Source organism: Sturnus vulgaris, chromosome 19 (genome assembly GCF_052056855.1).
Source record: "Sturnus vulgaris isolate bStuVul1 chromosome 19, bStuVul1.hap1, whole genome shotgun sequence".
NCBI lineage: Eukaryota > Metazoa > Chordata > Aves > Passeriformes > Sturnidae > Sturnus > Sturnus vulgaris.
This window is the reverse complement of record NC_142261.1, coordinates 13,798,867-13,826,513: the sequence shown is the minus strand read 5'-3', so window position 1 is coordinate 13,826,513 and position 27,647 is coordinate 13,798,867. Positions and strand designations below refer to the sequence as shown.

At 48.7% G+C, this 27,647-nt stretch overlaps 2 protein-coding genes across 8 annotated transcripts in view; one reads left to right on the top strand and one right to left on the bottom strand.

Annotated features, from left to right (window-relative positions):
* Positions 1–1,884: 1,884 nt before the first annotated feature.
* Positions 1,885–27,647, bottom strand: part of MORC2 (MORC family CW-type zinc finger 2) — a 64,077-nt gene continuing 38,314 nt past the window's right edge. For 4 of the 7 annotated variants that reach the window (XM_014894797.2, XM_088176029.1, XM_088176030.1 and 1 more), the window contains 12 exons: positions 27,317–27,422; positions 23,016–23,148; positions 22,441–22,515; positions 21,956–22,330; positions 21,409–21,549; positions 21,261–21,315; positions 20,345–20,486; positions 19,836–20,027; positions 19,648–19,741; positions 18,119–18,307; positions 13,151–17,263; positions 1,885–6,934 (listed from right to left, as the gene is read on the bottom strand). In XM_014894797.2, coding sequence (XP_014750283.1) covers positions 17,195–17,263; positions 18,119–18,307; positions 19,648–19,741; positions 19,836–20,027; positions 20,345–20,486; positions 21,261–21,315; positions 21,409–21,549; positions 21,956–22,330; positions 22,441–22,515; positions 23,016–23,148; positions 27,317–27,422 — 1,571 coding nt within the window. In that variant the 3' untranslated portion in view covers positions 1,885–6,934; positions 13,151–17,194. The remainder of the gene's footprint in view (positions 6,935–13,150; positions 17,264–18,118; positions 18,308–19,647; positions 19,742–19,835; positions 20,028–20,344; positions 20,487–21,260; positions 21,316–21,408; positions 21,550–21,955; positions 22,331–22,440; positions 22,516–23,015; positions 23,149–27,316; positions 27,423–27,647) is intronic. The other 3 variants (XM_088176027.1, XM_088176026.1, XM_088176028.1) reach the window with 3 other exon arrangements.
* LOC148221671 (uncharacterized) lies at positions 4,056–13,369 on the top strand. Its single transcript, XM_088176262.1, has 10 exons — positions 4,056–4,134; positions 4,538–4,599; positions 5,507–5,660; positions 5,851–6,179; positions 6,643–6,728; positions 6,997–7,158; positions 7,369–7,492; positions 7,565–7,789; positions 8,075–8,355; positions 8,441–13,369. Exons 1-10 carry the CDS (start codon positions 4,056–4,058, stop codon positions 8,568–8,570), a joined length of 1,632 nt encoding a protein of 543 aa, XP_088032388.1. The 3' UTR covers positions 8,571–13,369.

Genomic DNA, 27,647 nt, shown 5'->3' with positions numbered 1-27,647 from the left:
GAAAGGCAGGGCAAGGAAAATGTTGAGTTGCCAAGGCAAGGCAAGGCAAGGCAAGGCAAGGCAAGTGAAAAAGTTTGAAGATTGCTGGTACATGAAGAAAGTAGCCAGAACAGAACGTTCTGTCCAGCCTTGATCTCATGTGGGTTGTCTCTGCACCTAAAACACTTGGGCTACCTGCTTTCCTTCATATGCAAAAGAACTGTCACTCTGGGCCTGTAGCCCTAGGGAGAAATGTGAATCACCTATCTAAACTTCAAGACATGCACGGATGGGTGCCAGACAGATGAGTCTGGCAGCATGCTCCTCCCATGGTCTTTCATTCACGTGTTCCTGAAATGCTAGGGATACATGAGAGCTTTGAGAGTCATAGGAAGAGCAGACAGGGCAGAGCAAGGCCAAGAAATGTCACTAAAAAAGGGGTCTTGAATCCCGAAGTGGGGAGGGAGGAGCAAGGTAATGTAAGGCAAGGGGGGGGTTCAAGGGCAAGGCAAGGCAAGAAGTGACTTTCCAAGGCAAAGCAATGCAAGTGCTCGAAAGAGAAGCAAAGGCAAAGCTGGACCTGGACAAATGGGTAAGGAGGTCACATGGGGGATGGGTGAGCAAGTCAATCCAAAGCAGTGGCGAAAAGCCTGTGTATGTGTGGAGGGTTGTGTTGGCTACGTGTATATGTGCGGAAGGGTGGAGGGTATGTGTGTGTGTGGGTCTCGTGAGGAGTGCGGTGCCAGTGGGAGCCACCCCAACACCAAGAATGTGTGGGAGAGAAAGGAGTAAGATGACTGTGTCTTTACAAACAGACCATGTGAAACTGCTAGTAGACAAGGCCAGGAGCCCAAAGATAGCGAAGTAACAGAAGAAACTCAGTTGTAGAAACTGTTACTATTCAACACAGACTGTTGCTCAGCCAAGGCAGTGTTAAATTCCTGAACCCAGAGCAAGAGAAGAGGGGGACTTAAGATAATTAGTTTCTTTTTCTTTCTTTTATATAACAAAAGTAGAAGTGCCTATTAGAATGGGGCATAGAGTGGGCAATTCAGGAAGTCTGTATCTTCCAATTACCACACCCAGTGGGGAAGAGGGTGACACAAGAACTTAGTATAAAAAGGGGGCTGCATCCACCAATCATTTGAGAGACTCCATTGGAAATGTCCCATGATCTCTTTCTTTATTGGAATAAAGTTACAGGACTCCTCTGTCTCCTTTTTGAACATAAACCTCTGGCATCGTGGCTTAATTTTTCTAACAGCAGCGACCTGCTGCGGGGTTTCTCGCAGCCCTCGGGGAGGTGTAAAGTGGTTCCCGGCGCTGCCCCCCCCCCCCCCCCCCCCCACTGCGCTGTACATACTGCTGTGCGTCCCCAGAGCTGCCCGCAGCGCTCCATCGCTTCCCCAGGGCTGCCCGCGGGCTGCGGAGCCCCCTCACTATCGGCGAGGGGAGAGCCGGGGCCTCCTCTCGACGGCAGCCGAGGGCGTGTGGAGCGGGGGGCTGGGGGACCATCAGCCTTTTTTACGCGGGGCGCTGCTGCCGCCTCCATCTGCCCAGCTCCTCTTCCGCTCGCCTCCGGCTGCGCGCTCACGTTCATCCGCGCCCACCGCCCGCTCAGCCTCGCCGGGAGCCCGCCGCCCCCGCGGCTCTTCCGGCGGGCCCCGGCTCCGTCCGGGTCTCGGCAGGGCCCGGCCGCGCGCGGGGCCGGAGCTCTCGCCTTTTGCGGCAGCCCACGGGACAGGCGGGGCGGGCCGGCACGGCCGTGGTAGCGAGGAGAGAGGAGCCCCCGGGCGGTCGGTGAGTGACACGGCGCCCTGTGCTGCTTCCTGCCGCTCGGGGGCCGCCCCCGGCAGCTGCCCGAGGGTGCCGTGTGACCCCGCGGAGAGGCGGGGCCGGCAGGGCAGTGCACAGCCAGGCGTGCGGCCAGCGGCGGCGGCAGCGAGGGGCTGCCGGCATTGCCGGTGCCGCTGGTGAGAGAAGGGAGCCGAGGGCGGCGTTCCCTCTGTGATGAGGGTGCCATCATCGCCGAGGGTGCCATTCTGGCTACACGTGGCCGATTCCAGCGAACCAGGGGTCCGGGGAGCTGCGCGCACCTTCGGGCGTGGGGAGCGTGCTCAGGTCGGTGCCGGTCGCTCCTGCCCAGCGCCGCGCTCCCCCGAGGTATTTTCTCGCCCATCCTGGGAAGGAGACGAAAAGGACACTAAATCAAGAGGTTAGCTGCTGGTAAGAGCACCTTCCACCCCGGTAGCCTCAGGGACACGGTACACAACTGGATAACAAAAAGCCCGTTGTAAAAATATGCAATAGTCTTCAAACTTCTTACTAGTGCTTGCTTGGAATTTGTTGGTGGACCAAATAATTTTTAGGTAAACTGATATTGTTGGTATTACTTTTAAATTAGGTTCAACTTCTGAAGGGTAGGGATGGCGGCCATGTAGCCCTGAGGAATGCTGTAAACAGCAAGACTGCTCAGTCACTTCAAGGTGGCCAGAAAATGGGTGTAGCAATGGAGTGGACACCCTGTGAGTAGGTAACCTTAAGTCATGTAATGACTGGTATTTCCAAACGGAGCAGGATTTTTCCCAGACCCAAGCTGCCACCATCTAGAAGCCTGTGAAGACTGCCTGTGGAGTGCCAAACACCTCCTACAAATTGATATCAGGAAACTGGGGGGGGCTAAGTTTTGTTTTACAGGGAAAAGAGCCACCATTAGTATCTAGGGGCCTGTAGCTGGGAGTGAGTTTCTGCCTGCTAGAATTCTGAACCACACAGGATTTCTCCCAGACCAAAGCTGCCAAAACCTAGAACTCTGCTTGCCCTTGGAGTGCCAAAACCTTCTTCCAAACTGACATCAGGAAGGTGGGGGTTGAGTTTTGTATCCTATGGAAAAGAGCCAGTGTTCATTTTCAGGCCCTGTTCCAGGGACTTGGCTTCTGCCTGCTAAATTTCCAAGTGGTGCAGGATTTCTCTCAGACCCAAGATGCCACCACCTAGAACCCTGGCCTCCCTTGGAGTGCCAAACGCCTCCTCCAAACTAAAATCAGGAAACTGGAGGAGCTGAGTGTTGTTTCTCATGGAAAAAGGCCAGCATTCTTGTGCAGGTCTCTGTTCCTGTGACTGGGCTTCTGCCTGCTGAAATTCCAAACAGCGCAGGATTTGTCCCAGACCAAAGCTGCCACACATAGAACCGTCGCTGCTATTGGAGTGCCAAATGCCTCCTCCAAAATTACATCAGGAAACTGGAGGAGGGGTGAGTTTAATTTTACAGGGAAAAGAGACAAGTTTTGTGTCTGAGGCTGGCTGAGGGCAATGGATGTACCCTGCAATCAGTGGCCAAAGGCCGGCTGAGGGCAACAGGTCTACCGAGCACCCGCCAGGACGGGAAGGCACGGGACAGGGCACCGCGCTCTCCCCTCTTGTCATCCCAAGCACCGAGCATGACGCCTGCGGACACAGCACAAGGGGCATGACGAGCGGCTGCCCAGGAAAGAAGGAAGGAGGGGAGGGAGGGAGGATGGGAGGGGTACAAACCAGAGGTGCCACTTCCCAGAGGACCCCTGGAAATGTGGGAGCCAGGATAAAAACCATCATATTTCATAGCAAAAAAAAAAAAAAAAAAAAGCCCAGTAAGTGGATTCTTCATTATTTTTAATGGATAATATTAAAGAATTTTTATTTTATATGTTTATTTCCGTTATTAGCTATGATTTTCTCTAGGAGCAAAGCTCGACTCAGCAGCAGTGATACCTCTTGTCACCTGACATCTGTGTTGGGCCAGGACAGGCTCTTCCTTCCACAACTCCCCCTTCCACAACCCCCCCTTCCACAACCCCTTCCCCATCTCCAAGGTGCCATCTTTCAGCTGACATCACAATGCACCTCTCCAGGCTGCCAGTGGCATCACAAGGTGGCACCACCCCATCACTGGGACACCCTACGGTGACAAGTGGGGGCTGCTGCGCACTGCCCCTTGGGGTCAGGGGATTGTTCTGGTGGGTGGTGGGGGCTTTTATGGAAGGACCCTCAGGGACAGGCAGGGCAGGGGCTGATTGAAAAGGAATTTGGGAAGCAAGATGGAGGGGTGCTACACCATCAGCATCAGCACAAAGCAGAGTTGCTTGTTCCCCACACTCCTGCAGCTGTCCATCAAAGGTGAGGATTTTGGGAGCCCCCAGGGGCCAGAAGGAGGATTGGACAGGGCTGGGACTGCTCTGAGGGTCTCATGGGTACAGCATGTCCCCCCTACTAGGGCCAGCTTCTGAACTGTGACATCTCGAGGTTCTGGTTCTTATGGGAAGTCTGGCAGCTCCTACTGGGCTCTCAGGAGCCAGCTGGATTTTGGGTTGCCGTCTCCTTTTGAGGATTGGATGACCACAGCCCTGGTTCTGAGCCCTTTTCACACCCCCAGTTCTGCCCCAGCCCTGCCTGGGGAGTAGAAGGATGCAGAACCAGGAACACAATCCAGTCCAGGCTCTTTATCAGCCCCATCTATCACTCCAAGAGCTCCACAAAATGCCACCAGTGCAACCTGACACTTCTTTCTGCTACTTTCCAGAGGTGGTGGCCATCTGGGATGTCGTGTCTGCCTATGTCCTAGGACAGATGAAGCTGGACAAGGTTGGCTTGTGTCTTGGACCTCTGTGGTCCCTCTTCCCGAGCATCATGGCACCACCCTGAGAGTGTTCCCTGATCTGCCAGGGGTAGAGAGACCTAGCAGAGAGATACAGGATCCTGCTGGGTCTATGCCAAAGATCATCCCAGAGAATCTTTCCCTGGGTTGGAATTGCTTGGGATCTTCTTTAGCTGAGGAATTTTTGTGAATATTCTGAAGAGGGAAAGTAAAAAAACCTGAGAACATGAGTTTTTCCCACAGTTTTCCTTTTGTCAGAGACTGAATTAGAATAATGTCTCGAGACAACTTGCACTTGTAATGCCAGTCTGTGTCTGGTGGGAGGGGCAGGCCAGGCTTTGCATAAGTGAAGCAGTGCCCAGTCGTGCCCCCAGCTCCCAGCCAGGCTGTCAATCATAGCACCTAGGGGTTGGTGCTAACCTGCCCTCTGATTGGTGACTGACCAGCAGTCCCACCTGGGGCATGGGCCTACAAAGGCCTAAGAGCTTAAAACAGGCTGAACACAAGGTAGCCAGCATGTGGACCCTGCCTTGTCTGGGACTCTGGGGGGGAACCCAGGAGCTGGTAGCTATATGTGTGTTTTGCTGTACTCTTTCTATCGCTGTCTCTCTTTGTCTTCTAATCTTCTTTTCATGGAACCTTTTTGGTAAATGCTAAATAACTGTTAAGTAATAGGATGATAAGTGGTTTTATGTTGAATTTGTTAGTGTATTAATTCCTTTGCCAAAGTTTCTTTAATTTCTGTAGTTTTGCCTTTTGTGTGATTTTTCATCTCTTGAGAATAGCTGGTGGGGATTTCTCCTTTGCACCAGCTAAAGGAACCTTGAGTTTAACCCCTGGATTCAAGGGTCTGGGTAACAGTTATCTGAACTGTTTTGTTTTCTTCCTGGGCAGGGTGTTCTTGTCCCAGGTCTTGGGACCTTTGCTGTGGTCCATGAGCAAATCAATGGCACAGAAGAGGTGTATGTGGTTCGAAGACCAGTGTTCCAGCTGGACATGGATACATCCTGTCTACGGGAGCTGGTGTTCCCAACAGTGATGATGCCTGGTGAGAAGGGATCCAGCTCCACATTTGGGGGGACTGTGTGCCCTCTGCTCTTTGAGGGAGGGGGCAATCACCTCCAAAGTTGGAGGACAGAGTTGAGTTGCCCCCAAACCGAACCTGTATGGCATTTTGCCATGAACCTCACGTGAACATTTGCTCAGCTGTGGTAGTGAAAATGCTCTTCTCTTTGCAGGTGACATCGAGATCATGCCACTGGATTACTGGTGGCTGTCCCAGACCAATTCCCTCCCACCCGACGTGGTGAGGGGCTGTGTGGAGGAGACCATTCTTTTGTACTCCTTCCAGCTGAGGGACAGGCAGCGCCCTGCCTTTGCCTTTGAGAATATTGGCATCCTGTCCTGCCAGGACAATGTCCTATGCATGCAGTTCCACTGCAGCTGCATTGCAGGACTGGAGAGTCAGGACACCTGGGTGGCTCTGCTGCTCACGGTGAGCTCGAATCTGGGTACATTGAGGTGCTGGAGCATGCCCAGAGAAGGGCAGAGAAACTGGAAAAGGGTCTGAAGCACAAGTCTTACCAGGAGTAGCTGTGGGGGCTGAGCCTGAAGAAAAGGATGCTCAGGGGGGACCTTCTTGCTCTTTGCATCTACATGAAAGGAGGGTGAAGCCAGGTGGGGGTAGGCCTATTCTCCCAGATAACGAAAGACACATTGCACCAGGAGAGGTTTAGGTGGGATTTTAGTGAAAATTTCTTCATGTAAGAGGTCGTCCACCCTTGACACAGACTGCCCAGGGCAATGGTGAACTGCCCTGGAGGGATTCAAGAGGCGTGTGGATATGGCCATGGTTGGCCTTGTTGGAAGAACTCCAAAGGTTCCTCCAATCTTATTGGTTCGTTGATTCCACGATGTTTATAAATGATGTTTGGGAAGAGGAGTTTGGAGAAGTGGCTCCTATCCTATAGGAGCAGAAGACAGGTCTGCTTCCTCCATGGAAACCTCCTGACAGCTCCCTGTCACTGCAGAGGCTGAGTGTGCCGGATTCTGGTGTCAACAATGGAGTGGCCACTGCTCAGGGAGTGCAGGTTTCACAGACCCACATGTTCCCCAGGTGAGTGCATTTCCTTGATGATTTTCTGGTTCCTTTGTTGCCTGCAGAGTGTGAGGTCTGCCATTCGTCAAGCCTGTGGCATCATTTGCTTCTGGAGTTGGCCTCATTTATTCTTGTAGGTCCCTTCCAATTCAGGATGTTGTCATTCTGTGATTCTAGATTTCAGCTTGCTGTGTCTGAGGCTTTTTCCACCCAGCCTACAAAAGCTGCAAAGAAACACTGGGTCAGAGCAGGTATGGAATGGGTTCCTGCTGCTCTGACACACATGAGGTAATCACATCCTGTTACCACACAACCTCATAGGCTGCTCCCAAGAGCTTCCTCCTTTTCCAGGAGAACAAGACCATCGTGGAAAGTTTTCCCTCCCTGTGCTGCCATACCAGAGGCCAGGCATGAAGCAGCAAGAGCCAGGGCCAAAGCCACCTGCCAGGTGAAACTCTTGTGGGAACAGATTGGAGGGATCCTTGCACCCTGGGTGAAACCCACCTCAGACACTTGGATTGTGTAGCAACTCAGAAGGTCCACGGAAAACAGCCCTTACTCCCTACTTCTCCTGGACACTTGTGGAGTTTTGGCCCCAAGGGAAACAGGTTCCCTATCTGCCCCACGCTCATGCTGATGGCTGCTGGTATTTCTGCAGTGTGCTTACCCAATGCCCAGCCAGCTCTCTGAGGATGAGGGAGGTAGATGGGCAGGAGTTAGCTCCTTCAGCCAGGCCTGACATCACACTCCTGGCTTCTGAGAACTGCCAGAGAGCACTGCAGGTATGTCCCAGATGGATCAGACCAGAAGGAAGCCCCTCAAAAGCTGAGGCTAATCATGCCTGACACCTCCAGGAGGTCTGGCAGCTGTCTGCAGAATGGGAACATGGGAATTCACACTGGAGAGAACAGAAGGTGGAATGGGCAGCGTGGGAAGCCTGGGCTGCTGGGGAGGACCAACAGATGCCGCAGGTAGGGGAAGAGAACCTCAGTGTCAGGTCACCCTGGCTGCCCATAGAACGTCCCTGGGACAGGGGCACAGGGGGTGGAATTGGAGGTCAAGGGGAAACCACGAAGGACTAATGAGGCATGGTGACAAGTCCCCTGGAGGGGCTGGATGTTTCTAGAGGGCTTAGGGTGTCCCAGAGGGCTTTTGGGCCCCCCTGGGCTAATTTGGGGGTAGTCCCTGGGGATTGTGAGGACTCTTAGGACCCCAGAAGATGGGAGTCCCTGGAGACCCAGATTGAGAGAGGGGTCTCCAGGGGGTTAGGCTGTCCTGGGGCTTCAAGGGGACTCTTAGGATTCAAGGAGATAGGTGTCCCTGGGGTCCAGTTATGGTACACCAGGTATAGGTCAGGGATTTAACTACATGTCCCCCAAGGGAGAGCTCTGGGGGGCAAGAGCAGCTGTCAGCCATGGTGGGGTGCCAAGTCTCCTGGCTCCCACATTTCCAGGGGTCCTCTGGGAAGCAGCACCTCTGATTTGCTGAGAGTGTCTCCTCCTTGGCAGGTATTCGGCATTGGAGATGTTTGGGCTCCTCACCGTCCATCCCAGCCCCCAAGAAAGGGGGTCACTGTGAGGTGGGGGAGGGCTGGAACCCTCCTCCCCACAGAGAAATTGTCAGAGAGATTCCAGCCTGGGACCAGGTGGGTGGATGTGGGACTCGGCACAGGGTGGGGCGAAGAGAGAGGCAGCTGGCAGCTCTGGGATGATGATTCCCTGTTGTTGCAGATACCTTTCCCCAAGAGCCATCCAGGTGCTCTGTAGGCTGGAGCCACATCAGACACGGAAGAACATCTTCATGTTCTTGGCTGAGAACAACCGGCAGCGGCAGGAGCAGCAGAGGCAGTTCTGCAGGTAGCTCCAAAGGGATGGATTTCCCCACTGCTGAAGTAGCCCCAGGGGACAGGAGCGAGATCTGAAGGCTGCCTGACACTCCCCTGACACCCACCGGGACACCCAGCATCGGCTTTCCATGTGGGACAGAGAAGTCCTGGCTGAAGACAGAGAGACCTTTATGGCAGGCCGTCCTCTTCCCAAACCTGAGAGCATGTCCTTCCCTGGCAGAGTCTTACTCCACAACACCTTGTCCTGAGCAGGGACACCTGTATGGTACACCTAAGGTCTTAGCCCAACCTGGTGTTGCCTCAGCTGCACCAGGGACCTTCTCATGGGCTGGGAAATCACCAGAGCATCTCCATGGATGCCTTGACGTGATCGGATCCTGCGTGGCCTGAGCCAATCCTGCAGAAATTCTCTGCCTTCTGCCTGCCTGTTTGATTGGACACCTCTCTCTCTCACCTCAGCTCCAGGTGCTGGTCCAGTGCGTAAAGGATTGGGGCTGGAGCTGTGGCTGCAGCAGTGGCTACTGGGGATGCGGCTGGGAGGCCGCTCACCTGCTGAGGTCCACCTGTGGATATCAAATAAATAAATACCTCTGTTTCCATCTGGACTGAGTGGCCTAGACCTGGTGGTGAAGCTGTCTAATGCCTGGGACTGTGTGTATGTGCTAATGGCTTTCCTCTTTACAGATGTTTACATTTTTATCCCCAGGAAAGATGTTTCACATGGGCAGAATCTTTATCTTCACAGGCCCAAATTGTTTCTCCCCAAGAATAGATGGCTGTGCAAGCTGATTCTCACTGTTACCATTCCTTTCTCATGGGAACTTAGCCGAAGTAACAAGGCCTGAACCATGATTTTACAAGGTGTGGTAGTTTCACCTGAGGAAGGACAGACTCATAGGTTTTTCTCTATGAGAAATTGGAAGCTGGTTTGGTTATTGACAGCGTGAAGAACCAGTTGGAGAAAGTTAGTTCGCTCTGTGAACACACGTTTTGAAGGAGGTAATTCAGAACTGAGGTTCTCTTTCTTTCTCGGTGGCAGTGCAGGTAACAGGGCCCAGGCCTGGTCCCACTTGCAGGCCTGTGGGCCTGGCCCGGGGCAGGGCCGGGCCCCCCTGTCTGGGGAGCTGGCATGGCCTGGCAGGGAGGAGGGGTGGCCATCCACAGTGGCCAGGGAGACTCAGGCTGATTTTAAGATCCCAGCCGCTTTTCCCCCCGCTTCTTCTTTTCCAGCATGGCCAGGTTTCTGAGACCCTGGCAAAGATCCAGCATTGTAGCCTTGGTTTTTTCCCTTTTCCCTGTTCAAAATCTTAACTCTTTCAATGCTCAGATAAGACTTGCAGACTTTTCAATACTCCCCAGAGTAAAAGGGAAAAAGGAGATATTCTGAAGTCAGTGAAGCAAGAGCTAAGTTTAAGTTTCTTTAGATGGAAGGAGAATGAGGAGATGCTGTGAAGATGGCTGAAAAGTCGTTTTGTAAGATTGTAGGGATGAACTGATGTACTGAATATTCCTATAAACCATGGAGAAAGACATGGGGGATGGAGATGTTCCATTTGATAGATCATTGACCAGAAAGCACCTGTGTTGAGGATCTTTTGCCCCGAGGAAAGAAGGGGATCTCAGTTTTCTGAGGATGAAGCATGAAAAGAGAGAAAAGAGATTAAAAGAACCTTTGCTGTGGAACATTTCATTCTTAAAAGTAATACCTCATGTGTCCGACATGGCCCACATATACAGCTCTGGGAAGGGGGTGGAGTTGGGAGGAGGGCCACTATTGCAGGCTCCCGGGCGGATGCAAATCGTGAAAATGAAACCACGAGAGGACCGTTTCCTTCCTTCTTGTGGAAAAAATCCCTATGGCCTGACAAGAGGAAGCTTCTCTCTCCGAAGTGAACTGAAAAAGGACTATTTGAGTTGGGAACTGACTGAAGTAGTTTTTGTATGTTTGTTTGTTTTGTTGTTATAAAGGTTGGGAGAGGGAAGGAAGGAGTGGCCTGAAAATCTTATTCTGAATTTGTTTTTGTCCTTCTTTGTGTAGTTAATAAATTTCTTTTTTATACCCTTTTAAGTTTTAGGCCTGCCTTGCTTCTGCTCCTGGTTCTGTCTCACAATAGAAAATGAGTGTATTTAAATTGGCAAATCAAAACCATGGCACAAGGCCTTTCTTTTGTAAGGTTTTACCTATATGCAACAGTGGATTCCTCAACATTAGACATTTTTGAGATTCAGCTGGGTGCTGGGCCAATCTTGACTGTCTTGACTGTGCTTTTGCCAGGAAAGGTTGGCCCTGGATCCTTGAGGTCCCTTCCAAACTGGGATTCCATGAGTTTATGAAATCAGACGTGCTCCCTATGCTCTGCCACCCCTTTTCTGAACACAAAATGCAAAGGCAGCTTCGAGAGAAAATTGAGGGTTATTTTCCTAGAGTCATCATTTTTTTTCCATCCCTCAGAGCTGACTGAGCAAGGACTCATGGGACCAGCTCTGCTCCTAGGAGAGCAAGTAGCACCGGCCAGTGTCAGTGTATGTCAAATGCTGCAGGACAAAGCCTATGAAGTAGGTGTTGTTCAAGTTGTAGAGCTCCCCCCACACCGACACTGGCTTGTTGATGCCAGGCCACACAAAGCTTCCCACACAAAGGGAAAATAGGACCCTTTGTGGATGAGTTACTCCCTCACTAAGGCCTGCAAAGAAATCAGATGCTGAAGGACAAGAAAAGCTTTTGTGGCTGAAGAAAGGGTTTTCATAAAGTATTCTTCTGCACTCTTCTGCGTCCAGAAAACCCAGCTCTCACCTATAACCCAAGAACACTGCAGAGGCAGCCTTAGTGCTGCCATTCTCCTTTCACCTCTCCACACACAGCTCTGGAAAAGATTTGTTTCCTTTTGCTCATGTGCAAGAAGCTGCTTTTCTCTAACTCTGGCCAACTTACTTTCCACCCAGAGCTTTGCATCTGATCACTAGTCTGATTAGGCACCATGTGTTTCTACAAGGAATCACCTGGTAAGGAGTGCTCTGAGGAAAGTCAAGAAAAGGCAAGTGACTAGTACACAAGGCAACCCCACTCATTGCGCCTTCCTCCAACATGTCTTTTGGGGAATTTAGTACTGTCTTGGAGTGATTTTATGATGATGCTTTATTCCCTAATCAGCTGCTTTATGCCCAGTGCTTTATGAGCACTGCAGCTTTAAGATGGACCTGGGGTGTGAGGAGCCTTGGGCTCCTGTGCAGGCTCTGCTCAAGCTCTAGCTCTCTGCGTGCTCTGGGCAGTGTGGACCAGGATGCTACATTGTTCCCTCTGTTGGATTTTTTCCGCGTGAAGCAAAAAGTTTATTTCTCTTCTCTTTCCCCAGGTTGGAGGCTGTACCAGAATCCTCTCGGCGATTTGTTTCTTTTTACTTGAACTGTTTCGGCTTGGCTTTTTGTTGTTGTTGGTTTTTTGTTTTGTTGTTTTGTTGTGTTTGTTTCTTTTTTTGGTTTTTTTAGTTTTCTTCTTTCTTCGGCCGTCTGGGGAGCCGGCGTGGGACCGCCCCGAATCCGAGACCCAAGGAGCTGAACCGGCACGAGAAAGGACATTTAAATCCACCAACTTCGGCTGCTGCAAGGAGAAGACTCACACCAGATATCCACCAGGTTCCTAGCTGCTGTAAAGGCTTTTCTCCTCCCGTCCCCACAGACAAAGAAGGGCGGTTGCCATCTTTGCCTCTCGGCGACACGGTGAGGTGAGGGTGTGGTGTAAGGTTAAATTTTTTTTTCTTTTCCTTTTTTTTCCTGCGCCTTGTGGGCACTCTTATTATTTCTTTGTCTTTTGTTAATTTTTTTTTTCTCACTTTCATCCCCTGGTATCCGTTTCTCTCATTGGCAGAAGAAAGGGGAGTTATTGAAGCCCTCTCTCTTTAAAGAAAAACACTCATTTTAGAGCGTTTTTCTCCTAGAATTTGTCTCCAGAGACAGGTACCCACAGGAACTGCTGTGTGTGGTGACAGTTGCTTGTGGCTTTAATGGGGGAGTGTTTGGGTTTAGTATCTTTTCCTTTTGTTTCTTTCTCTCATGGAATTTCATCCCATCTGTTCCCAATAAAGTATAATGATCGGTACTTCAGAGAGACAAAAGAAGTTGCCAAGCTCAGAGGAGGACGGTACCTGGCTGCACTTCTCTTACCTGAGGGCTTCTCTCTGAGAGGCAGAGATACTGAGATAATTGGGCTGGCGAAAACAGGGCTCGGCGCAGCTCTTTTGCAGCTCTTTTGCTTCCTCAGCTTTCAGAGGGGAAGGAGACTGCGGTTGGTGTAGGAAGAATTCGCCACCACTGTGGGTTCTGTCTCCTGATGCCTTCTATGGTGAGTGGAGCTCTGCTCCTAAGAGCGGCTGTTGCATTGGGACCTTATTAGCACCGTTCCTCACTAAAATAAGGGACTTTCACCATCTGCTCGGGTGCCTCAGGAGAAGAGCCCAGGGATCCCTGAGCCCCTTCCCCCTCCAAGGGAGCTGCTCCCAGCCCTGTTCGGGAGCTGGGCTGCAGCTGCCCAGCCCCCGCCATGCCTCCGCTACTGCTCCGGGATTTTTTTGCAAGACTGTAACTCTTCTCTCCCCACCTGCTGGGACACCGTGCAGCTCCTGCTACAGCTGTCGAGTTTCTGCTGCCTCTTGCTAGCTATCCCAGGTGAGTTCGTTCCTGCCGTTTCAGCTTGCCACATCCGAGGTTCCTGCTGGGGCACCGGGATCGGCTGTTCCTGGAGGTCTGTGGAGCAAACTCGGTTTGTGGAGCATTCCTTCCACCGGTGTGCCGCCATTACGACATGAGAGAGGCGACTGACTCCTGCTCACAGCGCCCCCTGCAGGAGAAACCATCACACCCGCCCCGCCCACAGCGCCCCCTGCAGGAGTGGAGGAACCATGGCACCCTCCCTGCCCACAGCGCCCCCTGCAGGAGTGGAGGAACCATCGCACCCGCCCTGCCCACAGCGCCCCCTGCAGGAGGAACCATCGCACCCGCCCTGCCCACAGCGCCGGACTGGGTCTGTGGGGCTGTTTGTTGGGAATGCTGTGGTTGTTGTTTGTTGGCCTTGTTATACACACTAGTAAAGGACTGCTATTCCTTTCCCAATATCTTTGCCTAAAAGCCATTTAATTTCAAAGTTATAATAACTCAGAGGGAAGCAAGTGATAGTCTCCATTCCAAGGGATGTTCCTGCTTTCCTTGGCAGACACCTGTCTTTCAAACGAAGACAATATAAGAGCTCTGTTTGACAAAAAGTGTGTCAAGAAGTGCTCTAAAAGGACAGGAACCACACAGTCCTCATTTCCTTGCTAAGAAGCAACTCTGAGCACCGAGGAACCTTTAGAGACTATGAACACCTCCAAAACTGCATGCACACACCCCTCAGCATTCTCCATCCAAACCAGATCAGTGTTACTTTACACCTCTGCAGAGCTGTGCATGCAGGACATCCTCTCCATTTCCACAGCATTTTAGTCCACAGCAATTATCAATAATCAACTAATTTCCCAGACACACTTGGTTTCTCCCAGAGTGACCCTTGCTGCCACAGTCTTTACTTTCCCACAGGCAAGAACGTCAGTCATCTGCTGTTCCTGCTGCTCTCAGAAGCTGATGCAAAGGGAATGTGGCAGAGAGCTTGAAGGAAAAATGCAGCCTCACCAGCAGAAATGAGCTGGCATGAAGCACCCAGATTATAGCTCTGGGAGGAATTTAAAAAATGGAACACATAAAGAAGGGATTAAGCTGGCCATAGAGAGGGGGAGGGAAATGTTAGGCAAAATGAAACTCATGTCCTTCTTAGCATTTCTGCTAAGAAACCACTGAAAGGGAAGAGGAAGACTTAACGGACTACCTGAGGCATCAAGAGGCTTAACTGCAGGATGGAAGTGTCATGAGAGGGCTACAGGCAGGGGACAAATTCTTGATGGCAGCTGGAACAACTTTCAAGATATGACAGGGTCATCCCTGGGTGATAGCAGGGAAGAACACCCATGGGAGAGGTGTGTGGTGCACAGCTGTGAGGCAATCTCCGTCCCTGATTTTAAGAGCTCAACAGGAAAATGTCCTGAACCATCTGATATGGCTTTGGAGTATACCCCATTTGGAGCAAGCAGTTTGGATCCCTTCTGGAGGCTTTCTGAGCCTGTGGGTTTTAGAGGTGTTACTGAAACCTGATGTTATACACAGATTTGCTTAACAAATTTACAGAAACAAAACCAAGAAAAAGAAAAAAGCAGCCGTAGAGTATTGCCTGAAAAGGTCTGAGAATTAAAAACTTGATTGGCGCTTAAAAGTTCTTGGCATGCTCTTCCTAGCAAAAAAATCTTGTTAGAAGATCAAAAAAATTAAATGCATTAAAAAACTGGAGTTAAAACTTGTTGCCTCTGGATTTCCTTGCCTTCTGATGTTCTGATATTTACACATTTCTCCAACAGTTCTCACACTTTCTTCTGATAAACAGAGGGTTGTTTTGCATTCCTCTTTGGAGGAAGCGAGCATTGAAGGACAGGTGGTGAGGCCAGTGGAATCAGGAGGTCTTATCATCACTGTCCAATCCGTGCTCATTGTTAGATGTCTATAAATAGGCATGTCATGTAAATAAAGTTCTCTTTTCCTGTTCATCCAACGTGGTGTGAGGTGCGTGTCTGTCTCCCTCTTTTGTGTGTGTGTCACAAGGCCCACAAAAACTGGAACTGAGAAATTCCACAGAACAAAGGGAAAAAACCCCAAATCTCAAAACAATTGCACTTTCCTAACATGAGAGAAGTAGGAAATCAAACTGTGCCAGGAAGCTCAAGAACTGTGCAAGAGCTCTTAGCCCCATACTGGTGCCCTCTGGGTGTCAGAAATTATAGCCTGTGTGTACAGTAGCAGCTCTGAACTGCAATATTACAACATCTCCTTCTCTACAATGTCTGCTGGCTTCTGGGAAGGATGAAAACTTCATCTTTCACCTTAATAAAAAATGCATCTTCTCCAGATTATTCTCATCAGAAACTGCAGTGTATCATCACAACTAACAAACCTCCAGTATGTGTGAGGAAATGGAGACTGGTGGAGCCTGCTCCTTTGTTTAAGGAACGCTGCCCCTCTGTGCAGGAAGGTGTATGAGGATGGGGGAATACTCCTTACCTTCACTTATTGTGGCATGTCAGGCCCAGATTCTGGATGGAAGCAGTCAGTCTCACTGTGTGCTGTGACAAGCACCTGGAATTCAGGTAATAAGCAAAAGCCTTCCCCCCCTTCTGTGGTGCATAGATGTGTTGCTGTCCTTTCTTTCTCTCTCTTTTTTTCTAGCACAGTAACCACACATAAAAACTTGGGAGTTCTTCAGGACTATAAACAATTAGTGCCAAAGATTTTCTGTGCAACAGATATTTAATGTGGAAGGGTTTTCTGCAAAACATATATTACACATCCAGGTGTCAACCCCAAGGGTCCATTCCACCTGATCTCCCTGATAGTAGGTACCTCTTGCTCACACCATGTTTCTCCAACCATCTGGCCTGCAAGGGACTCCAGTTTCTGAGCATGAGTCCACAGACACTTTGTCCTAGCAGGCCTGCTGGCCAGCTGCCAAACCCTGACCAAGTCCTCTTGGCCACAAGGGGCCTACCAGGAGTTGGCTGCAGCTGAAGGATAAGGGACAGGTGTTTTCCTTGCTGCAGGCATAGGGCCAGATGCCAATCAGCAGTGTAGAGCTCTGAAGGCTCCAAACAGCCTCTCTCTAATAATTAGAAATCTCTAATAATAAAATTACCTGGTAGAGCAAATTGATCAAAGCAACACAAATCTGAGGGGATGACAATAAAACAGGGGTCACTTTATTGTCAGGTGGTCGAGGAGTTCTTCTGAAGCTGTAATTATGTCTCAAAGAAGCAGCAGCAGAAGTGAGTGATAAAGTGACTGCAAGCAGAGAACCCAAACTCCAGCATTCTTCCTCTGATGCTCACAGCCCACTGTGAGCGGTCCAGGAGGTGATCCTTTTCTAGAAGGACCCTCAACCTCTTAGCTGTTACCATGGTGGCAGTTACACCTACTTGCAGCGACCTCCTGTTCAGGAAGCTCACTGCAGGTGCCAGTGCCAAATTTCTGAGTTCCACCAAGGTTCCATCCCCTCTGCTCACATTCATACATGGACATCTCCTTTCTATAGTTCCAATTCATGGCTTGGCTTTCTCTAGCCCAAGTTCAAAAAAATCCTAAACCCCTCTGCTACAACTCAAGGCTTATTTTTTAATTGCTGCCAAGTTCTTACTGGAGAGCCAATAAGCTAAGCAGGGTGCTCCAAGCTCCCAGGTTTAGCATATGAATATATTCAAGTTGCAAAAGGGGTACTCACACTACTACATCACTAAAAACACCCACCATATCAGGCACAGTTCCCATTTCTTTTAAAAATAAATATTTATCAACAAAAGGAAGAGATTCAGAGAACTACAAAGTTTAAAAATTTCCTGCCAACAGCACGAATGTTTCTTGTGTACAGTCACAGCAACAAGTTGTACACCAACATGAGCACTGTCTAAAAAACTCTCTCCTCATCAGCTGCCCCAGTCCACCCACACAGAGACCCACATCACCCTTTGCAGCAGCCAGCCCTTCTGCATCTCTCCAGGACTTGTACTGGAGCTGCTCAGTCTCCTTTCATGATCAAATCCTCAATATATGCATCCAGTTCATCATCTGTATTAATATCAATGTCCTGAAATCAAAGCAACAAGGAATACCAGTGAGAAGTGAATCCTGAAGAACAGTGCAAGGAAAGAGGAGCCAGAGCAGCTTAGAATCCTCTGTTACATCTGGCCTGCTCAGTCTCTATGCCCCAACCTCCACCACTCTCCAGCTGCTGACAGCTGCAGTGACAGCACCCCTAGATTTCCCTGTCAGCATCTGAAAGAAAACCATGGAAACCCATCAGCACCTGATGCTCAAACAATGCCCTCAAGTGATGGATTTTCTGTACTGATTTCAGTCGAGGCAGGTTTGGTTGGGGTTATTTTAGATTTAACAAGGTTTTCTAATAGGGAGCAACTGCTTCCAGATGCTTTCAGTAGCCTTTCCAGGTTGATCCTGATTTTATTAAAGAAGTTTTTTAATTTAAAGTAAGTTTATTTATTTAAACGTTTTAATTATATATCTTCTATTTTAATTTAATTGTATATATATATCAATATATCAATTTTACTACAAGACTTTTTTATATTGTGTGTTTAAAGTTTTGCACTTCTAGATGTGGAGTTAAGAATCTGTGCAAGAACAGGGCAAAAATTCCCTGTTGAGCACTGCCTATGCCTGAGGAAATTCTCAAGCAGCCTCACACAGAGAACAAACAGAAGCTGTACATTACATACACACCATTAGGAATCACTTTGTGAGAATTAACACACATCAGGACTCCTAGGGCCTGGATCCCAAGGGTGGGCAGTGACAGCCCAACCTGTTCCCAGCTGAGGAAGCTGGAACCCAATGAGACTCTGGACTGAAACACTTACAATGCCCGTAGGGGAAGAGCCAGATAGCTACGCTGAGGCAGCTCAGGGTTTGCTAGTCCACCCACCTCCTGAACCTTCTGCAAAAGGGCCATGATATTAGTCCTCAGCTTCTGCAGTTTCTCCTCCGTTTCCCTCAGCTTCCTCTCTGAGTTCTGCAGGTTTTCCTCGCAGGCTTTGGCCCGGGCATCGGCACGTGTCTGATATGAATTACACAGGTTCTGTAGACCCACCTCATACTGCTTAAAATATTCTTTCTGTAGTAGACAAAATCCAACAGATGTCACATTAAGAGATAGCATCAAGCATCACAAAAACATGAGCACTCATAGGCTGTAGAAGATCCAAACTCCTGGCCCCCGTGATCAAATCCTGCCCCTGTACGCCCTGCCCACACTAATATTTACATCTGATTTGTCTATACCAGCCAGCAAGAAATTCACATAGTTTTTCACATTCTTCCAATACCAGAACTGCCCCCAAAGCTGCTTGAATTTAGATTAATTTTTAAAAAGCCTGAACCCATAGGCGTGCTGCAGGCAAGGCCTGACATCCCCTGTACACTGTGAGTATCGGTGGTACAGATCACCCAGACAACACAACCTCTCACTGCAAGGTAAGGACAGCACCAAAAACCCCAGACACAACCAAGGTGCCGTGTGGAAGAAGCAGAAGTGGTAACTACAGCAAATGCCAGCAGATGTCTGAGTTAATAGAAGGGGAGGAGACAAGAGAGAGACTGCCAATGCACACACTGCAAGTGTGGGACTACAAAACAGAACTAACTGGCTTTGGTCATGTAGTCATCTGCAGGCATGTGCCTCCTTGGAAAGGTCTCTCTTGGTGGTATATTGGAAAAGGAAAAAGTCAGAGAGGCCAGTTCTCTTGCCCTGCATTCCAGTCAGCACTGGTCCTCCCAGTACCAGGCTGCTGGTGGAAGCTCAGTCCCACCTGTCCTGTGCTCAAATAAACAGAGGTCAAAAGTCTTAAGGTGTGCAGCTGACTCGCTGGCAGTAAACCTGCTCTCCTGGGAAAGTGGGAAGGGGCTGGCTTCCATATTCTCTCATACTAAAGTAAATGGCCTATAAAGGGATTGAGAATCCACACTAACGTTGTGAGTTAGACTCAAAGAGTTGTACTCAATGATCTTTGTGGCTTCCTTCCAACTCAGAATATTGTGTGAATCTGGGGGTAATTATTTGTTATTATTTATAATTTTTAAGATTGTCTCCAGATAAGTTATAAGCAAAACAAGAGCAAAACAAGAGATAGACCTACCTCCTCCTTCTACAAACTTCTAACCTGGTCTCTCTTTTTTAGAAGTCTAACAGCAATGGTTAAGAATTTAAGATAGTAGCAGCCAACAGCATTCCCACACAGATGCACACTAATTAGAAAAATCCTCAGACAACTGTTACAAGACTCAAGGCATCTCTCAGAGCTCTCATTCTTTTCCTCAGCTATGTTAGTCTGCCAAGGATCGAAATTATCTTTTCAAGAGTGCACTCTTGCATCAGCAAGATGCACATTTGCCATAAGAATGGAGTATGTGTGGGGAAAACACACAAGCTTACTTTTCTAGAAGTACTGAACTCACCAAGGGAAATGCCAACAACCCTTCTGAGCTCATGGAACTCAGCTCATTCTTGGAGATTGGAAAATTTGGAGGCAAGAAGTATCGCAAACAATTCCTGTGCAGGAAAACAAAACACAAAGCCAGAGTTGAGAGTTTACCAGACTGAAGCAATCAGACCGCAGAGCTTACAAGGTCTGTGGTGAACCCACCGAAGGATCTGGACAAGCAAGTCAACTGTTTCTTGGCTGCTGCTGGAACCAGTGGTGTCAGGCTCGATTCTGACGCAATCTGAGGTAGAAGGTTCAGCGACGACCACCTCCTCTTCCTGCTGTGTGTCTGGAGCCTGGTACTCAGGAGAGGGAGGTTTCATAAGCCTTACATCCTCACTGCCCTTCTCTACCCTGAGAAAAAGTATTAAAGGGGAATGTCAGGAATCTTTTTCTACATTGGACATACCTGAAACACGGTTTCATCAGAACCTGTAGCCAAGAGTCACATAGACCTCTAGATACACAACAGCTGCCTCCAGGGCAGGCAGCAGTGACAGACTGATGGAATCTGTCATGCCCTTTCCTTATGAAGCCCTGGACAGTCCTGACCTCACATGTTTTCTGACATGACAGCAGCATATTTGTCTTCAGCATCTATAGCAATAAAATAGGCCCTTCCTCCCCCAAAAAAACCAAGCCTCCAAAATCCAGTAACTTGAGATAGTTACCAGCGATCCCTTGGTGTGGTGTCTGTAGGGACATAATCGAACTTCACCTTCCACCGGATTGCGTGTCTGACCCTTTCCACAGCTGTGACACGGCCTGTGAACCATTCCTTGTTCACACGCACCTCCACGTGCAGCCCCTTATCTGTGAGTGGGAAGCAAAAGCGTTTGCAAACATTCAGCTGCTGGAAAGCACATTCTACAGGAGCTCTAGAGATTCAGGAACCTCAGCAGGGAGCATGCTTGAACCTGTGACAATGCCCTCAAACAGTACAGACACCATCAAAACAAAATGGGCACACAGATCAGCTCCTGCTGAGAAACACAAAGATGCATGGAAATGAGCTGACAATTCCAGATGGAAGGTTTCTCCTCTACTCCAAGCTGTTTGACATGGGCTTTACAGTCTCACAATAGGCTCTAGGACAATTTGCCACATGTCTCTAGTGAGCCACTTTGCAAACAGCTCCCTGGAAGTATGCTGAAAAGATGCCCTGCTCTGGCAGATGGTGCAGTACCATCCCCATTATCACCTTTCCTGGAGTCTCCCAGCCCCTCTTCTCTCACAGCAGTGCAGCAGATCTAGATACAGTCCTGAACATTTTCCAGCTGGCATGGCTGTACGATCCACTTAGGAAGGGTGAACATGCTATCAACTACACCCTGCAGCCCAGCCCCACCCCTGTCAATGTGACACAGCCATCAGTCACAGACCTTTCCACACCACAGTTGCTCCTGCTCTAATCAAAAGGCTCCCAGCCAAAATATTTCATGCAAGTTAGAGTAATCTTGGGGTTTGGAATTTAAATTGACACGATTTCTTATTTTAAAATCTCATTAATGAAATCACACCTTAAACTAGTGCAACCGTTCTTTTCTATGTCAGATACTAGTGACAGCCTAAGGGCTCATTTCTCACCTTTCTGTGCTTTCTTCAGTTCCAACAACTCTTCCTCTCCAGCACTGTCTGTGAGCTGGGAGTAGAGAGAGCTCACATTAGTGGCCTCCCACAAAGATTATAAACATCTGACAAATACCTTCTGCTGGGGAAACCAGCACACTCTCACCTCCACCACCACCTCATTGGAATCCTTTTCCTCTTTAACTGCCAAAAATTTTCCTCGTTTTGTCCTCTCCTTTTTGGGCTCCGCCTCCTCCTCAGACCCATCCTCTGGGATGTTCAAGGCCCTCTTTCGAGTGCTGGAGGCCTGAAGGAAGCAAACAAGCTCTAGCTATTAATTCCAACCTACTTCCAACCAAAATCTTCTTGCAGCCAAGTTAAAAAAAAAAAAAAAAAAGAGCCCAACATCCACTGTTTAATTTGGTAGTTAATTAGCTTTTCTGGAAGGTTTTAGAGGTGCTACATCATCAGGCAAATGCTCACCCCACCATTCCATACACTTCTTTTTCCCTGGGGAAACAATCTGGTCTAACAGGAAAGAGATGAGACCAATCTTCTCGAGGGGTGTAAATGCACCCTAACCTAACCCAAGATTAAAGTAAAAGTTCTTTGTCCTGTGCAGCATCCACAGCGCATATACCACAAGACAGAGCAGACAGGCTGAGCAGGACAGTGGGTGAGGAGCTGAGGGGTTTCATCCCATTGATTCTTACCTGTAAACATCTGCCAGAGGTAGATTTCCTTACTGCTGGCACCTTGGCAGCTTTTAGACTGGACGTCTCACGTGGGCTTTTGGGGCTCTGCAGACCAGAGAGGGACTTCATGCTTGTACCTGTTTTGGCAGGAGTTTTTAAAGTGCTGTTAGACTTCCCAGCTGTAACAGTGTGATGATGTGTCCTGGAAGTGCTGGCCTCCTCCTTGAAGGGCATGCTGGCTAGCTTGGGAGAGCTGCTATTTGGACGATCTGAAGGCCTCTTTTTCAGCTGACTGCAGGACTTGGGAGGAGGTGAAGATCCTGGTGGTCTGCGGGGAGCATTCTTGATTATATCAGGTAAAGGAGGAGATCGTGGGCGTTGAGTTTGGATGTGCTGAAACAAAGGAGGGTAGAGAGAGAGAAGGGTAGAATAGTGGGGAACTGCTGTTCAGAATAGCTAAGGAAGCACAAAAGAGTAAAAGCCTATAGCAGGATCCCATTTACCTCCCTTGAAGGCCATGTGGTCGCTTCCAGAGGCAGTTTCTTTAAATCAGCCTGAGATCGAATTGGAGTGGTTTTCTACAAAAAACAAAACAAAACAAAAACAAAAATAAAATAAAATAAAATAATTTAAAAAAACCCAAAACCAAACAAACAAACAAAAAACAAACAAACAAAAAAAAAAAAAAAAAAAAACCCAAAACAAAACAAAACAAAAAAACCAAACCAAACCAAACAAAAAAAACCCCAAAAAACCCAATAAAAAAACAACAACAAAAAAAACCCCCCAGAAAGGTCATGTTTACAAGCTGCCAGAGGCTGCCTGAAACCATTCCAGCAGTTTTCTAGGCTAAAACCAACAATTATGGTGCGGTTTGTGTCCTTCAAGAGACATCCCTTCAGCTGTCATTTCCATTTTCCCAAAAGAAAATTAAATGCAAGCTGAGATGATCAATTTCTGTTATTAGAACAGCCCTAGCCCCATGAAGGAGCATAGATGGTTTCAGACTCAGCAGTAGCTCTTTGCACATGGAGGTCCATCACACCTGCTCTGCTTAGCTAGAGACCTCCAGACTCACCTGCAGAGCTTCCAGCTTTTTCTGCTGCTGGTGGATTTTCTCTGTCAGTTGTTTCTGCTTTTCCTCATTTGTTTTCAAGTCTTTTTTTAGAGTTCCCAGTGGTACCTTCTGCTTCTGCTCTGCAGCTTCACATCTAGCATGGAGGGAATGTAAGAAAACCTCAGTAAGGACAGCAGAACCTGTATCGTCTCATGCAGGATTATCCCAACATCCCATTCCACATGCGGCAGGAAAGCTACTTGCCTTTCTGCAGTACCCACAATCTCAAAAGTAGTGGTTTTCAACTTGAAAAATAGATATGAATTAAGGATCAAAAGCATAGTTGTTAATAAAAGGGCATTTATGCTGGGAATCACCAATTCAGAGCCCAGGAACTATGACAGTTGTGATAGCTTCTGTACTGCATCTATACTCCAGAATTTTTCAGCAATTTTCCTTCTTATCAGCTTATTCCTTCATATCAGTTCTTCTTTCTACAGACTTCTTTCCCTTCAGAAAGGACAGCACAGTACCAGAAACCCATGACTAAGATGTTACCACAAGCCTTCCAGCCTCAGATGCCTTCTGCCTTGCCACTCAAGGCCAGGCAGTGTCCTTGGCAATATCCTGTAGCTATTTGCTTTTTCCATCCTGTTCAGCCTATGGCTTACAACAGTGGTAAGTATCCTACTCTCCCAGGTCCTCTCAGGTGCAGAATCCTGGAAGAGTCCTTGAGAGAGAAGGAAAACAGAGGTCGGAAATACCCTCCCAAATGGACTGGCATCATCTGGCATCAGCTGGCTGAGCAGCTAGCCCTCAGGAGCACTGCCAGAGGAGGAAGAGGGGACTGAACCCAGGCTCATCTCTTATCAGCAAACAGAGTCATGGAAAGACAGATCAGGATCAGCCCTGCTGGGTAAAGTCATGGAAGAATGGTTTGAGCCAAGAGATCCAGCAGATCTCACTGCACTGGAACCAAGCTGGTAACCTGCAGAAGAGAGTCTTATTAGTAAAGGGAGAACCCGGCTCTCACTGTATAACACTCAAAGCTCCAAAAAGCTGAGGAGAGATGATTTTATCAAGATCTCTATACCAGATACACACTGATCAGCTCTGTGAGTGAGAAGGAGCACAAGCAGCAGCTCCTCCACCAGCCTCTTCCCAGCTGAAGCACTGCTGCGGTGTTTTCCAGAGAGTGGTTACTTCCTTGGCTTCCTTGGAAGTGTGTGTCACCACTGCAAAATGACTGCCTGACACAAAATCTGCAGTTCCCAAAGTTGACAAGTGGCATCATACACAAATTTCCCAGCATGAAAATGCATCTTCCAGCTCATGGCAATTGGCTGGAAGCTTGCTAAGCTGTGTCTTACAGCACAGTAAGAACAAAAGCACCTTGAGTTCTGCAACAAGAGAAATTCAGACTACTCATGGCATCCAAACGCAGAGATTGCATCACTGGAGGCAGCAAATCAGAACAAAGGAATTATCTTGGTAGTCAGAATGGATTAAAACCAAGATTCTGGTGGTGGTCAAGGAGCTTTGAGACATACAATCATCTTCAGCTGGTGCTTTAGCCACCCATTCAAAGGACATCTAGGATCCAACTAGATATCAGATAGGAGAACAGAGGCAAGCAGGCCTAACACTCTTTCATAGTGTGAAACAGGGACACTGCCTTCTCTCTAACAAAGTGAGTGATGGTGGCACTTGGTGCTGACTGCAACACAGACACTGGCAGGAGTGACTGCTTCCCATGACAGAGACTGAGATGGGCATTCAGCTCTGATGATTTGGAACACCATGCCATGAGCAGCCACTGAAGTGTAGGTGGACAAACCAGAAGGGTGGGCAACAGCTCAGTGCCAACAGTGGACACTGCTGAGGCAGCCAAAACTACCATACAATCTCTGATACCAGGAGAGTCTCAAGACCTGACATTGCTCTGACATTGCTTCATTTCCAATTTGACTGGATGAGACCCTGCACACACCCTCACAGTACACAACCTTGAGGACCCCACCCATGTGCTTCTCAAATCCTGTCATCCTTCAGACACCACAAATACCTGGAATGGTCAGGACACAGATGTGAAGGTGTCCAAACTCTGCACAAGGACCCAACAGTGCAGCACTTGGAACTGGCCTCAGCCAAAAGCCAGAGGAATGCTGGAGCAACTTCTGCTTCATGTAAAGGACACAAATGAACTCGCTGCTGGAAAGCACATGTAAGCCTACTTAATCAAAAAATATCCTGGAGTTATTCTTCCAGAGTAAGCCAACCAGGAGGTTACCTGGGAGCAGGGGAAGGGACATCTAAGGGTGACCTGCAGGAGCTGACTACTGGAGGCACAAGTGAGTGCCAGCTGATGGAGATGGGTATAGGGATATAGGCAGAGCTGTGGGTCTCTCTAGGCAGAAAGCACCTGGGAAGAGCAAGGATCCCAATCCAATCAAGACAGAGAGATGCTCAGAGTGAGACACTGGGAGGTCTGTAATGTGTGTGTTCTATGTGTAACCACAGGAGGTCTGTAAAACTCACTACCTGGGACTGCAGGCCTCAGGGCCCATCTATCCCAGTGCAAGTAACCAGAGTCATGGGATCTGGAGGCCAGGCATGGACATGAGTATTTCCACTAGTGGCCCTTCATCCTGATGAACCAAGAGGGAAAAGGATGAAGCTGCTGGTGTGGTCTGTAGGAGTGCTGCACATACCCACCTGTGCTATCTGTGGGGCTGGATGTGTGTACATACACGATCTGTGTCTGTGTGTGTGTACAAGCAATATCTTCTGAGCCTCACTACTGCTTCCACCTGAAGGGCTGGGGATGTGGCAGCCCCTTCTAAGGTTCCAGGCTCAGCACTGCCCCAGCATTTTGTCCAGGAACATCCTCAGCAATGCCACACTCCTCAGAGCTCTACAGCAGGAGCTATACATACAAATGGAGCAAACAAGGAAGTGAGCACAGGTATTTTTCCACTGGGAGGTACCAAAAGGAAGAAGCCAGAAAGTCAATACTTCAAAATAGTATCACTATTCCACAAAATTTTCGGCCACAGATGTTAAAATTTTTATTCCAATCAGAAGTTACTGCCTGGATTCATCTCCTTTGTCTTTAAGGCCTGAGACAAGGGACCTGAGTTACAGTGGAGCAAACGCTTCCCTTCCTTACACAATATAGACAAGAACTGGCTTCCAGCAGTGTTCTCTCCACAGAGAAGCAGCCTAGAGCAATCATTTTCCTCACTCAAATAAATCACTAGATTCTACCTACATTTTGGAACTGTAAAGCACAGCACTGGAAAGTGAACCATTGTGCTGCTCCCTCAAGCATGCAAAATGTCCCTCCTGGGCCCACCCCAACCAAATGGAATTGTTGCAGTTTGTTGTCTGATGGGTGGGAGCAGTAGGAACAATAAAGACAACTACAAAGCCCCCCCAGAACTCACCTAACTCCCAGCCTGCACCATGACAGTTCTCCAACTGCCATCTATTTTGCCCATGGCAAAATTAATATAATCTAAACCTACAATAGTATTTCTTGTGCCAGTGCAGAAAAACCATCAAGGATCCAAATTTCACCATATCACTGGTTGATAGGCTACAGGCAGCTCTGGGGTCTATCTGGTTCCACCCTGCTCTGGCAGCACCACCCAGCACCAGGAACCCAGGACCATATCCTGGAATATCTCCAAGGATGGAGACTACACAATCCCCCTGAGCAACCTAGGCCAGGATTTGGTCACCCTCGCAGGGAAAGAAGTGTTTCTGATGTGCAGAGAGACCCTCCAGTATTCCAGTTCGTGCCCATGGTGTCTGATCCTGCCACTGGGCACCACTGGGAAGAGCCAGGCTCCATCCTCTTTGCAGCCTGCGTTTAGATGTTTGTATACATTGATGAGAACACTCTGAGCCTGCTCAGCTCTGGGGTGGACAGCACACACCACTGCTGGAGCTGTCCTCCCCAAGGACAGGACTTTGCATTTTCCTGGTTGAATGTCAGGATAGGTTTCTGTTGCTCCATTTCTCCAACTTGCAGGTCCCTCTGGATGGATCTGTGACTGCCTGGTTTGTCACCTGCTCCTCCCAGTTTGGCATGACCTGTCACTTGCTGAGGATGTCCTCTGCAATTTGCATATTGCAAACGCCCACCCAGCATTCAGCTTCCTATACAATTGCCATTTCTGCCTTTTCACAGACTGTGAGCACAGCTTAAAGGTACAGAATCCCTCCAACTGTTTTCAAAGAAGAGATGACCAGAAAAAAGCTCCAAATATGCAGATAAGGCAGCCTGCAGTAAAGTCTGACTATTAACTGATTCTTACCTGTCTTGTTCAGGATCAGGGTTCATGGAGCACACCCAACTGTCAGGGTAGTTCTTCTCCACTGAGCTCAGCTGGAATGGGAGAGTCCGCCACTTCAGACAGACATCTGTTAGACAGACACTTTGCAAGTCAGAAATACACAGCCTGAGACACATTTTCTCCCACAGCCCAATTAATGCCCAAGGACCACACCCAAGTGTATCCAATAACGGTAAGACTAGTGGCCAAAAAAACCAAGAGACAGTCACAATATATTGAGTCAATTCTTTCTTTGTGCTCACAAAACACTTGAATGAAACCCTCAAAGACAACCCTAACAAGAATGCAATGA

Bases quoted from the DNA above. Each gene is read 5' to 3' on its own strand.
- LOC148221671 (XM_088176262.1), top strand. From the start codon at position 4,056: ATGGAGGGGTGCTACACCATCAGCATCAGCACAAAGCAGAGTTGCTTG. The intron at 6,729-6,996 runs GTGAGTGCATTT...CTGACACACATG, and splicing joins CAGACCCACATGTTCCCCAG to AGGTAATCACATCCTGTTAC. The intron at 7,159-7,368 runs GTGAAACTCTTG...GTATTTCTGCAG, and splicing joins GGGCCAAAGCCACCTGCCAG to TGTGCTTACCCAATGCCCAG.